This window comes from Onychomys torridus, chromosome 5, assembly GCF_903995425.1.
Source record: "Onychomys torridus chromosome 5, mOncTor1.1, whole genome shotgun sequence".
Lineage (NCBI taxonomy): Eukaryota > Metazoa > Chordata > Mammalia > Rodentia > Cricetidae > Onychomys > Onychomys torridus.
This window is the reverse complement of record NC_050447.1, coordinates 111,662,851-111,677,135: the sequence shown is the minus strand read 5'-3', so window position 1 is coordinate 111,677,135 and position 14,285 is coordinate 111,662,851. Positions and strand designations below refer to the sequence as shown.

At 41.8% G+C, this 14,285-nt stretch overlaps 1 protein-coding gene across 1 annotated transcript in view; it reads left to right on the top strand.

Annotated features, from left to right (window-relative positions):
• Bloc1s5 (biogenesis of lysosomal organelles complex 1 subunit 5) overlaps positions 1-12,835 on the top strand; it is a 50,038-nt gene extending 37,203 nt beyond the window's left edge. Inside the window, exons 4-5 of the mRNA XM_036188589.1 lie at positions 866-924; positions 10,730-12,835. Of these exons, the coding sequence (XP_036044482.1) occupies positions 866-924; positions 10,730-10,909 (239 nt within the window). The 3' untranslated portion in view covers positions 10,910-12,835. The remainder of the gene's footprint in view (positions 1-865; positions 925-10,729) is intronic.
• Positions 12,836-14,285: the final 1,450 nt, after the last annotated feature.

Sequence of the window (14,285 nt, the reverse complement as noted above, 5' to 3'; positions counted from 1 at the left end):
TGCGGAGCTAAGGGCGTGGGGAGCCCAGCAAGAGCAGAGCTGGGCATGTAGCAGGCTCTGCAGACATGTCAGGAATCAGTGGACAAGCAAGCAGGTAGAAGACCATTCACAACTGGCCAAGGCTGGCTGTTGGCCTGCAGGCGAATTGCCTTGTTAGAGTAGAAGCAAAGTTCAGCTGGTAATGGGGAGATCTGAGGAACTCTGGGAGTCCTACCAGCCTGGGAGTGCTTTCCCGCACTGTTACGACGGAGTCTGTCCTGAGCCCATCACATGAGGTCTGGGTGGAAGGTTCTTCCTGTGCCTTCACACCAGCACACTGGGAGTTTTAGGTTTTAGAGCATTCAAATTTGGGGATGCTCACCCTGTTTTAGAATTTTGGTTCCTAAGAAATGGAAATGATTTAGTGCATTTTCAAGCTGAGGAGAGGTGAATGTTGTAGCAGCATCCAGGATGAGTTAGAAGACAGGAGGAGAGGCAAGAAGAGTGAGTGGAAAGCTGTGGAGGCCATCTAGATGTCAAGCCTTGCCTATGAGAGAACAGCAGCGTAAGTCAGAAAAGCGAGGGGCTGAGGAGCCTCATCTGGCATTTCCCCTTTTTAGAGAATACTGAGTTGGTTGTTGACAACTTGTCAGTGGGCTTAGTATTTCTATGCCCTTTGGATTACAACTCAAAGGTCAAAAATGGTGGTTTTTTTTTTTTTTTTTCAGCTATATCACCCTAAATGTATTGACAAAATGTGCTTTTCCTCCAAGCCACCCCTCCATCTGGCAGCTAATACCTATTGTTAATATAGTCTGTTGAGATCTAAAGAGTCCAGATGGGCTTCTTCCTTACCATTGAAACCCCAATGTCTATTTTATTTCAGTGCAAGCCGCTAACGACTCCATCTGCAGACTCCAGCAGAGAGAACAGGAACGGAAGAAGGTAAAAATGAATGGGTAACTTGAGCAAGGGGGCACATAAGTTCTCTGAGTTCATTTTCTGACATTTCTGATATGCTGACTTTAAAAGACTTAAGAATGGGGCTGGAGAGATGGTTCAGCAGTTAAGGGCACACTGGCTTCTCTTCCACCAGACTCAGGTTCAATTCCCATCATCCACATGATGGCTCACAATTATCTGCAACTCCAGTCCCAGGGAATCCAGTGCCCTCTTCTGGCCTCTGCGGGCACTGCATTCACATGATGCATAAATACACATCCAGGCAAAACACTTACACACAACAAATATACATGGGGGAAAAAGATTTAAACATGGCTAAAACATTAAGATGTATTGAAAACATGGTGGTACCATCATCTTTTTTTAAAAAAATGTTTGTTTGTATGCATTGTGGTGAGGTGTGCAAGTGTGCTTGTTGGCATTTGTGCTTCTGGAGGCCAGCGATGGACATCTGGTGTCTTCCTTAATCCCCTGCACCCCACTTTTGGAGACAGGGTTTTGTTGACCCTGGGCTCATCAATTTGAGTAGATTGCTAGACAGTGAGCTGTAGGGGCCCTCCTGTCTGACTCCCCCAAACCTAGCATTGGTTACAGCTGCATGCTGCCACTCCCATCCTTTACCTGGATGCTGGGGACGTAAGACCCCGTTCTTTCTGAGCAGGCTCTTTACCAATGAGCCGTCTCCAAGCCCCCATCCATTTTTTTTATCATTTGAATATAGACTTTTTTTCAACATTTCCATATTTTCTTTGAAAGTAGTATTTGTCTCTCACGGGAAAGAGAAAATAGGACTTTTGTTTGCTGTGAAAAGTGCCCACCTGTTGGGACACACAAACCTTTCCTCTGAGCCTGAAGCATATTCAGTGGGGCAGGCATTATTCACCTTCCTTTAGGAAATGTGGCAGGCACTCAGTGGACAGTCACAGGGGGTGCAGCCTTAGCTAGGCAATGCGCTGCTTGATTTGAATTGTATCATAGTTCAAATATGGAAAACAAGTAAAAATGTGAGTTAATGTGATAATTCACCTGGAAATTTCTTAGTGTTTCTGTAATTTATTCATTGATCTAAATTAATAAAAAAATACATCTCACATTTACTAGTACAGATGTTGAAACTGCTATTCATTCTAAAAGCAGTGCCTGTCTGTGTGTTCATTAACTGAGGTCTACCATAGCATAAACAGAAAATGGAATGAACCTTCCAGAGTTGTGGTTTTACATCCTTTATTCTATTCTGTATGTCAGTAGAGAGCTCTGAAGCTCAACAATTTGATGGTAGAAACCTTCCTGAAGGGACCTGGTAGTTGAGCCGGGTCGGTAGGCTACTCTGGGGATCCCAGGGTCCAGCTCTGAAAGCAGGGCTTTGCTGAGAGCACAAGGCCGAGTTGTGGCTGGGAGACCCAAGGCAGGTGGAGGGCCAGCACAGTGCTGAGCGAACTGAAGGCAGGGACTGGAATGGCCTTGTGGGCTGGTGCTTTACCAGCTGCCACCAGGGGGTAAACACTTTCTCATTTGTTACAATTAAGGCAGTGTCTAGACCCTGGGGAGCTAAAATCCAGGAGTCCTAAACCACAAATACTAATAGAAAATAGGCCAAAGTCAGCACTGTAGTCAAGTTACAGAAGCCTTGTGTGATCTTAGCCAGAGGAATGATTAGGAAGGCGGTCCACACCTGCCCCACCTGGTCAGTAAGAAGTCAGTTGCTGGTGGGTAGAGGACAACTGTTAGAGGGAAGGAAGGGATGTAAGCTAAGACAGAAGATAGGAGAAGCTAGTGTGCGGCCAGTTGGGACATCCAAATGACAGCTCTGGGATCCTGAGTCCTGTGTTGACACTTGGTTATTGTGGCACAGGGAGCATTTCTGTTTGTAGGAACAGAATATCCAGTACAATGCTGGCTTGTTTGTTTTATTTTGAGACAGAGTCCTGATGTAACCCAAGCTGGCCTTGTACTATGTAGCAAAGGATAGCCTTAAACTCCTGGTCTTCCTGCCTCTAGTTCCCACCTTCTGTGATTTAGACTTCTGCACTGTGCCTGGCTTTAAACGTGAGCATTTTTGAATACTGAAATACTGTTCCACCACGAATTAGTGGAGAGTCAGTGGCCTACATTTATAAGGAGATACTCTGATTTTTCCCTCCAGATAGTTCAATAAATTAACACTCTTGAAGTAAGGAAAGAGGTACATTTTTACAGACTAGCACCAAGTAAAAATGCCTTACATTCTTTCTGGGATAAACCTTTAGTCTGAGTCCCAATTTTTTTCAGTTTTATACTTGCTAACTATCAGAGCATTAGAAGTATATGGCTACAGGTCCTTAAAGTTGTTTGTTTGACTTACTGTCACCCCACTTCCTCCTGGGCGTGCACGCACGTGTGTGTGTGCGCGCGCGCACACACACACACACCATAAAGGTGAAGCTTAGGTCCCTTGGACAACAAGTATGTACAGATGTAAAATGACCTCTCTTTGCACTTTATTGCCTAATGTTCGTTGTTGCCTGGGGTTATCCTGTTGGCCATGTTCTGTATATTTGAAAGGCTTTTAAAACAAAGAAAGATGGGAGTAGTAATGGAATAAAATAGGCTGTTACCATTAATCAGTAATTCTTTTATGTTAAGACAATTTGTGGAATTCTGTGGGAAGTCAATTGATAAGCGTCATTTGTCCAGATCACATTTCCCACAATTGATATCTAAAAGTACATTCAGGAGAACAATATATGCACATTCTGAAGTTGGTTAGCATGTCTTAAGAGCTACCCTACTACAGAGTTGTATTTTGGGCACTAACAGAATAGTGAACTGAAATACAGTTGGCTCATGAAGTCCACTTGCTCTTAAAAACAGGCCATGGAGAGGTGAGGTGGCTAGGAACAACTGTCAGAATGTAAAAGTGCTCCATGTCCACACATCCACTTGGGTAGCCCTGTCCAGACACCCCAGTGACAAGGAATCGACTGTGAGGGCTTCTGTTTCATCTTGACCACAGACACTTACAACTTTAGCTAGTGTCCATTATGATGGTGTCAGGAGAACAGTGACGTTACATGAAGCCTTGTTCTTGATAGAGTTTAAAAATAAACATTGTTCTTGATAGAATTAGAATGAGCAGAGTAACATGAGTACATACTGCTCTATGTAAAACAGTTTTAGTAGTTCTCATAGTGATACTTTTTAACCAAAGTTATTTTCCTTATACCCCGTGAAGCTTGAGTAAAATCAACATCATGTGTACTACTAACTGATGTTCCAAACCTTTCTGATGCAGGATCTCACCAGAACCCCTCAAGCTGGCCTCTTCCTCCAAGTGCTAGGATTATAGGCATTATGTGCCATGTGGGTTTCCAAAAGACCTTCCCAACCTCAGTTGGATTTTTCCCTTAGTAGAGTTCCTCGGCCTTGGTGCTGCTGGCACTGTGTAACCCGTATGTGTAATGGGGTCTCCATGGGGCTTTCCTTGGCATTGGCCTCTGCCCGCTGCTTGCCTTAGCATATCTCTCTCATCCTGTGTTCCCATGTCAAACATCTCTTGAAGATGAAGGGAATTAGTAACTTAGACTAGCACATGCAAAAATGTTTCTCCTGTGTGTCCAGGCTTCATTCATAGACTTGGTTCTAGATAAAGATTAATCTCAGGATCATTTTCTACTTAAATGTCTCTAATGTGGTACTACCATAAGCCAATTTATTTTTGCTCTTACTTTCTCTGTTGTAACTTAATTTGCTCATTTGACCCAGTAGATAGAGATATTATTAGAGCTGTTGTCTTTGGCTGCATGGGTGTAGCCTTTAACCAGTTTTCAGTACTCGTTAACACTAATTCATCTTCTTCCCCCGTGCCTGGCCTCCAGCATCCTACTTTCTGTCTGGATGAATTATGTCATAATGATGCACCCTAAGAAAGAGTGTACTCAGATGGGCCTCAAACTCACTGTATAGTTGAGCATGATCTCAAACTTGATGTGTAGCTAAGGATGATCTTAAACTTATTGACCCTTCTGCCTCTGTCTCCTAAGTGGTGAAATTACAGGTCTCTATCTCCAGTCCTGGTTTTTTTTTGGTTTTTGTTGTTTCTTTGGGTTTTGATGGTGCTGAAGATTAAACCCAGGATCTTATTTATGCATGCCAGGCAAGCATTCTACCAACATAGCTATATCCCTAGCTCAAGATGGCTTATTTCTTCAGAATTGGTTTTCAAGGTTTGTTCATGATAATATGCAGCCGAAGTTTTGTCCTTTTAAAGGATGAATAGTTACGCAGTTATGCATGTATAACTACATTTGTGTGTATATATATGTACACACACACTACACTGTATGAGTCTATAGCTTTCTGTGGACACCTGGGTAAACCCATAGCTGTCCTAAATAATACTTCATTGACATGGGTTTACAAATATCTACTCATGTCCTTTCCTTTAATTCTTTTAGGCAAATATCCCAAAGTGGAGTTGCCAAATTATATGGCAATTCCATATTTTTTAAGAAGCAGTCATAATATTAGCATATAGCTATGCACAAACCTTAAGTTTTTATTTTTAAACACGGTGTTTTATGATTTTGATTGCCTTTAAAAACTATATTCCATGGTCTTGTCTTTTTTGAAGTATTTTGTGTTTCTGGTGAATTTTCTACAGAATTGAATATTATTTAAAATATAAAAGTTTATATTATGGTGATTGTCGTATTTACCTCCGCAGGAGGTGGAGAGGTAAATGCTGTGCTGTGTTCTAGTCCAGATTCCCTGGGGTCCTGTGCTACAGTGTCTGCTCCTCTCTGCTCTGGTACTGAGAGTCTTTCTTTCCACCTCACTGATGAGCCCTTTCTTCTTCTTCTTCCAATGCCGTCTTAGACACCAGTCAGCTGGTTAGAAGAGTGTGATGCTGGACACTTACACCCAGTGTCTCCTGGAAAGTGCAGTGTTTGTAGATAAACCGCATAGCTTTTTTCTCTAGCGTACAAGTATGCACTTGCAGCATTGTTAGTACAGGGGCGTATAACTAACTTATTTAAAGCAGAGATTAAGTAAGGTTAAAGTAGTGATTTCAGGAACTCCATGGTAGGAAAGCCACAGAAGATCTTCATTTGGGTTGGGAGTTGTCAGCTTTAAACTTAATGGTCACCTGGGCTTTGAGTGCAAGGAATGATTTGCAGGACAGCAAAATGCTACCTGGGTATGTACACATCTGCAGTCGCAATATTCTGCAACTCCAGAATAGAAATACTTGGGGCTGGAGAAGCGGTTCAGCATTTAAGAGAACTTACTGCTTTCAGACTGGTGAGGTTGTGCAGTGGTTAGGAGCCCCACTGCCCTTCTAGAGGACCGGAGTTTAAGTCCCAGCACTCACTTTAGGCAGCTCACACCTGCTTGTAACTTCAGCTCTAGGAATCCAACACCCCTTTTTGTCTCCAGGGGAACCCCCACACACGTAACGTACACTCACACAGACACACACATACATATAAATAAAAATAAATAAAAAATTGAAAAGAGAGAACACATACTGCTCTTACAGAGGAACAGAGTTCAATTCCCATCATGACTTAGTGCCCCTATAACAATCTATAACTCCAGGGGATCTGATGCCTTTGGCCTCCATGGGTGCTGGCTGCACATGCACACATACTTTTTTTTTAAGAATAGAAATGCTGATCTTTGGTCTTTGATACTAACTCTCCTAAGAATCTTTTCTAACAGTGGCTAACAGTGGTTACATCAGGTGGGATGAATTGAACATAAAGGCCTGTGGTTTTACTTGACACACCTGTATTATTTGAATTATTACAAAACCCTATTGCTAAAACCGATGTTATTAAAATTAAGAGATGAACACTTTTAACTGGCGGGGTGGGGTAAACAGTGATATGGTATGCTTTTTAGAAGCTTACTGCGAGTTACACAATAATATTTACCTTTTATTGAGCACCTCAGGCACTGAGCTAGGAACTTGACAGGTATTGCCTCCAATCTTCATAAACTTCATTTATGAACACAAAGTATAATTTTCTTCAGTTCTTTAGGTCAAAGATACTTTTAACTTGCTCAGTGTCATGGTGTTGGTGATAGGTGACCCTGAATTTGAAGTGAGGCTCCTGTGCCTCCTCCCAGGTCTCCATTGAGCTGCACTGACTTGGGTGGGAGAGCAGCCTAGGCAGCTGCCTTATGGAACAAATCAAAAGGCCAGCTAAGCCAGTTATGGCTTTTCAGTTACAGAGAAAGGAGAAAACTGACATCTGAGCATGTGTGTTAATAGTTCCTGTATTTATTAAGAAGGATTCAGGCTGACAAGGCGGCACACAATAAATAAAGTTGAACAAGGTGCCATTTACATGAAGTATGTTTATATTTTCTCTTCTTAGTATATGGCATTTCCTTTAAGCTGTCACAGTTTTCATGGTTTTGTTTTGGTTTTTTGCAAAAATTCTTTCAAACTAATGTAATAAGCTCCTCATGTTTTGTTCAGTTTATGGAGAATTCCAACCTGCAAGACTAACAACTTAAAGCAATAATGTGTTAAAGTGGTTGTTGAAATCGTTTCTCAAATGTGTTGGGTGCAGGAATCCTCATGTAGCCCTCTCTTCCCACTCACATCCCAGTGCTCTGTGCGGCTTATTTTAGGGGGACATTTAACTAAAACCACATCTTCAGACTCATTTTAATTCTCACTTAAAAACTCTTGGTTCTTGAAAACACTGGACAACTTGGCAGAAAACCTATAGCCAGAGCTTCTTCCTCTTGCAAAAGAAAGGTTTAGCAGCCTGTGCAAAACTGCCTTTCCAAAGACCTGTCCTTGGTGGGAGGGGCATGGGTCCCATGCTAAACAGACCTGATCTTGACTCAGCAGCTTAGCTGTTAGATGAGGGACAGTGAAGGACAAAGGTCTGTCCTTAAGCCTTCATTTGTTTGTCTGTAAAGTGAGATCATATGATTTTACAAGAGGGACTTTTAGAAGTGGGCTAAGCAACTAGTTCTGGGGTGCATTTCATAGGCACTAAGAGTGTATTGATCTTTCCAGAGCCCCCAGAACATATTGACTACCAGACACAGTTTCACTTTTTCCCTAGTAATGGTGTGTTGTTCAGCTTAGATAATCTTTTAATTAAAAAACAAAAAACAAACAAACAAACAAACAAAAAAACCCAGAGCCAGATATCAGGGTGAAAGCTGAAAGACCAGAGAAGCAGAACAGCCAGCCACTAGTTCTTACCTCTACGAAATCCTCAGCCTAAAGGGAGTGAGTTCCTGTTTCCTCACACCTTATATACCTTTCTCTGCCCTGCCATGTTACTTCCTGGGATTAAAGGCGTGTGTGCTTCCCAAGCAAAGGCATGAAATCTCAAGTGCTGAGATTAAAGGTATGTGTCACCACTGCCTGACTCTGTTTCTGTCCTATACTGGATCAATTTCATGTAGCCACTGTGGCCTTGCACTCACAGAGATCCAGATGGATCTCTACCTCCCGAGTGATAGGATTAAAGGTGTGTGCCACCACTGCCTGACCTCTATGTCTCATCTAGTGCCTGGCTCTGTCCTCTGATCCTCAGGCAAGTTTATTAGGGTATACGTTATATCACCACAGGTGTGTGCCACCACTGCCTAGCCTCTATGTCTATCTAGTGGCTGGCTCTGTCCTCTGATCCTCAGGCAAGTTTATTAGGGTACACATTATATCACCACAATGGTGCTGGCATTTAAGTTCACAGTCTATCTCTGACTCTTTTTTCTTTTTAATTTTTAAAATTTTAAATGAGAATATAATTACATCATTTCCCCCTTTCTTTTTCCTCCCTCCAGTCCTTCCTCCACACCCCCTCATTCCCTCTTAAATTCATGGCCTGTTTTTCTGAATCATATTTGTAAATAAAGTATTTAGTGTTATTGGTTTCAGGGCTTACTACTTGGCATTGAACAACCAATTAGGGGCCTCATCCCTGGGAAAGTCTTAATTCTCCTACTCTCAGCTTTCATTGGTTGCCTCTAGTTCTTTGTCTAGGGTTGGGGCCCCATGACATTTTTCCCTTCCATATTAACATGTCAGCTAGTATTGTCCTTGTTCAGGTCTTGTTTAGGTAGCCATATTACTGAGATTTTGTATGTGTAGGTTCCTTGTTATGTCTAGGAGGCACAGTTTTACAGCGGACTTTCTGGTCCTCTGGCTCTTACACTCTTCCCACCTCATCTTCTGAGATGTTCTCTGAGTCTTAGGGTAAAGTTGTGCTGTAGATATATTAATTAGGGTTGGGCGCCCTATGGTCAGTTGTTCTCTGCATTTTGGCCAGTTGTATTCTGTAATAGTTTCCATTTGCTGCAAAGAGCTTCTTTGATAAGAGTGAGGGTTGCACTTATCTGTGGGCATAAGGAAAAGTTAGACAGCTATTGGTTACTGCCAAGATAAGAGTGCCACTATTGCATCTTCAGGGCTGTCTTGCCCTGCCAATCATTGTGATTCATAGGCATCAAATGCTTTCCTCTTTTGACAGTTTGCATAGTACTTCTGCTAGACCTCAGGAAGGAAGCTTTCAAGTGAGATCCAGCTCAAATCTTCCAACTCCTGTATCTGAATTTGTTGTGTCTTTAGCAATTCAGATTTGCCTTCAACCCCTGGGAGGCAACTAGGGACAACAGCAGTAGCCCGTGTTGTTTGGGGAATCTCTTGGACTCTTAGGAATTGGTATACAGGAGTTTGGAAGGACTTTACATGTTCTGTCTAGTTTCTGGTGGTTTGTTTCATAGAACTTAGACGGAATTCAAATCTTTTTTTTTTCTTTTGTACAATATTCTACCTGTATTTTATGGTACTCAAAGCAAACCATTGTTGGTGTAGAAATGTTAAAAACCATCCTGAAAACAGCTTAGACATTTGACATGAGATGGTGACATCACTTTAAAAACTAGACTGAACTACAAGATGTTTTGGATTCTCCTCCAGTGACTGCTAATATATGATTCTTTCTAATGTATCAAAAAAAAAATGCTTCAGAAAATGTAAGACAGAAAATTTTAACTTATTGCAGTGACATTTCAGTACGTATTTTTAGACTTGATTAAAACTATATGTAGTTGCCAGGTGTGGTGGCATTTACCTTTAATCCCAACACTCAGAGGCAGAGGCAGCTGACCCTCCGTGAGTTCAAGGCCAGCCTGGTCTGCAAAGTGAGTTCTGAGACAGCCAGAGCTGTTACACAAAGAAACCCTGCCTCGAAAAAACAAAATCCAAAGCAAAAAACCTACCTGTAGTTTGAGAAATTTGAGAGAAATGAAGGTGTGAAGCTGACTTGACCTTTTGTCATTTAATTGCACTAGCAGCCCTAAAGGCAGCTGGTGGTAGAGGACTGTCCCAGCGACCTCTAGGCTCTGCTTCAGACCCTGGTGCCACTTCAAATTGCTGGCACCATAAAGACACTGAGCACTTTAGAGACTGTAGAAATGTGAGTATCCATGTTCACTTATAGTAAGAAAAATTTGAAATGTTTCTAATATCATACGTTTATTTATTTATTATTTATTTATTTATTCATTCATTCATTTATTTATTTATGAGGCAAGTCATTCTGTACCCCAGGCTGGTCTTGAACTCACAGTGACCCTCCAGCCTTAGCCTCCCAAGTGTTGTGGTTATAGACCTCATGTATAATGTTCTTAATGGCTGTTGAGACAGTCATGCACTTTTAGCACTGTCCTACCTGTAACTGGTTGTTCCAATAACTGTCAGTTGATAATGTGCTGTTGTGTAACTACTTATGTCTGAAAGATGCTATGTGGCTTTCGTGCTTTCTTTCCTCAGGTGATTAATGACCACTTGACAGCCAGTGAGAAGCAGCGTCTGCTCCAGTGGGAGGAGTTCATGAAAGAACAGCCACAGCGCCGAGCTGAAGTGGATGATGAGCACAGAAGAGCCATGGAAAGGCTCAAAGAGCAATATGCCGCAATGGAGAAGGACCTAGCGAAGTTTTCTACCTTCTAAGAATTTGATCTACAGATGAATGAGAAACTTTCCCCCAAATCTTCCCACCAACCACATAGCCTCTTCTTCAAGTTTAGAAATATATCCAGTGGCACTCTTAGGTCTAAAGAGAGGAGCTTGTGAAGGGAGCCAGGTAAATGTCCAATGGAAGAAGCGTGCTCACATGTCTAAATGTGATCATCTGAAGGAGAAGAGCGAAAATGGGACAGATTTATTACTAATCAAATGTGGTCTTCTTTTTTGGTGATTAGCTTAGATTGCTATGTGTCCATTCCTTCAAGAATCTGCTTCATTTTCACCAAGGGTAAATGGTTTCTCATTGTGGATTAAATGGCAAGTGTGCAGCCGCCTATCACAGCATCCCTAAGGAAGGGTCAGACTAGCTTTTCCTGTGACAGATGCCATGGTGTCCTTTGAACAATGTGCTTGGAGATACCGTATTTTGCAGTACAACACAATACTGTGTGTTTCACTGAGTGACAAGACATACATGATTGGTGGCCTTGTAGCATTTAATATTTTCATCTTGTAAACAATGCCTAGGAGAAAATTTCCACCCAAATGTATTTTCACATCTAGCATCTCCAAGGATCATCATCTTGCCCTAGATGGTACTTCCCCCACTTTTGTGTCTGTTTTGCTTTGTGTAAGCTCTTTAAGGACCAGCATCTGTGCATGCTTCAGCTGCTCAGTGAGTAGTCAGCAGAGGCCGCCACGGAGTCCATACAGAACTGTGTCGGACTGGCTCTGGGCAGGCAAGGAATGTTCACCCACACTGCAGGTGATCTGTGTTAGAGGTAAATCCCTTTCGTATTAATGTCTGTTCTCCAGCAGGTGTGTCCGTATGGAACACCACTGTCCATCACCACTGTGATTTTTACACACTTGTACTTAATCTAATCAAAGAACCATGTTGAACTTCATTGGCTACAAATTGAACAGAAGTACATGCAGTCATTTGAGGAGCTGCATAGCCAGTGGATATGAGGTGCAGATGAGTCTTTCTAATATTTTCTGTTGCTCTTCGGTCAAGAAAGGTAAGAAACAAATACCTCACTCTCTCAGGATATCTCCATGTTCTCACTGCAGAAAATTGACAATGCTTGCCTGTGTAAATATATGGCCGACTGTGAAAGCTTCATTCTTAGCTCATGCTGAAATGGGATTAAAGCTAATAGAAGAGATGAAATAAGTATTTGAGGTTTCTTTCAGTAACACTGAACTTGTGCCAACTTTCTCTGTCTGCTACTGTAGGCCTGACAGGTTCATCAATCATCCTCTGCTCCCTGGACTGAAAGAGTGCTTGCTGACACAGAAGCATGCTAGAATTTTCTTAATTTCTCTCTTTTAGTGGATGGAAAAAAATTTCCAAAAATATCCCACACGTGAAAAGGAAAGGGAGGGGTCCACAAGGAAAAATCCTCTTTGTATCATAGGCACTTTTTGGAATGTCGTTAGTGACCACCACGCTATTAATAGCTCCTGCGACCAAGTCAGAATTCTGAGTGCCAGTGGACATGTGGACTGTGGTCACTGGACACATAACACAGCAGAGATTTCTGGTGTTTTGTGTGCATTATAAACAAACACTTTACCTCCTAAATTTGTCTATAACAGAAATCTTCCTAAGGAGTGCAGACCAGGGCAGTTTCTAAGCTTTCCATATGAATGCACTCAGTTTTCTGTAGCATTGTTAAATTTCTAAAAGGGTCGGTTGGTTTGCCTTCCTGCTGTCCTGTTCAGTGGTGAACACTTCTCCTTTTCTTCCTTTCCAGATTGTCTTTGTTACATATTCTTATTTAAAATAGTCAAATGCACAATTGACATTTGTTCTATGTTGAACAGAGATACTATGGGTTATGTGTGGCTCACAGGATTCTAACAATCAAATGAAATAATACCTTATAATTTTAAACTATTAGGAAATGTTGATTTGAGTGTATTTTTCTGGTTGTCATTGATTTCTCCCCTACATGTGACATTTTCTTTTTTGTTTCCTAACATATGTGGATTTTAAATTCTATTTTTATTATTAACTCCTCCCATAGTTGAAGTCTAGTCAGAGAATTGGTACGTATATGATTGAATTGTTCATATTTGTTAGAGTTTTCTTTGTAGTGTAGATATGGACAGTTTCACAACTGTTTCATAGTATGTGGGAAATGTGCACTTCTGGCTGGGTGTCCATTAGGCCAGGCCTGTTGTGTACAGGATTTCTGTTCCTTTACATGATCTTTCAGATTCTGCAATATGTTAGAATTTCCTTTTCTGCTGGGTTTACTATTTTATCCCTAAGACTGACTATTAATTTTTGTTTTTTTATGTTTTGGGGTGCTGTTGCTGAGTACGTTTAGCCCCAACTAGATGTGTTTCAAAAACTAGAGTTTTTTTTCCCCCCCACCCTGGGTATTTTTAGCTAGAAAGTGTAATCCATTTATACTTCTTAAAACTACTAATATATTAGGATTTGCTTATATCATTATAAACTTTCAGCATTCATTTATTGGGGAAAGACAGACCACCGCATGTGTGGAGATCAGAGGATAATTTGTGGACGTCAGTTCTCCCTTCTGCCATATGGATTCTGGGGATCAAGGTCAGCCTTACATTTTGTTGTGTGTTTGGCCCCTTTCCTACTTTTTCATGGCCTTTACTCTCTTGCCTTCTTTTGGATAGAATGGTTTTCCGTGTGCTTCTCTTATACTAGTTTCGAAGTTGAATATTCAATTTTTATCTTTCATGCTCACCAGAAAATTTAGCATGCATTATTATACAAAACCTAAATTTCCTGTTCTTCCCCTTGTTAAACATGAGAGCTTTTGAACAGTGTCTGATTTCCTCCCTCAACTTACAAATCTAGAATTTTGGTTCCATCTTGTTTGACTCCCTGAGCCGCTTGCTGAGACTTGCCACAGCTTGGGTTTGATTTCCCTGGAAAGCTGTCAGGGTGCAGTTACAGGGGATGGTTATTTTCTTTCTCCCTGTCTTAGCCTTGTGGCTTCTGAAATGGCACCTGTCCTCTGAAGTGACACCTGTCTGTGTGATCAGCACTCCTTTGTCCCTCCTTGGTCACTTTCAAGATCCTCCCCTTTAGTGACAGTTAGACATTCTGCTTTCCCAGCACCACCCATTTCTCCCTCGTAACACTGCAGACCAGACCACATCCCCTTTACCCCGTGTCTAACCCAGGTTGTAAGTTCTGACCAGTCCTACGAAGGAGCAGGATTGCCTCTCATTGTCACATGGATCCCAGGCATAGAGGAGTGATTTGAGCCTCCAAGTACCCACCAGCGCCTACAGCTGCCCTTTCACAGCCCTGGCCTGAAAATATGGTCATTTTGTAGCAAAAGGAAAGAAGAAGACTAGAGTCTGGATA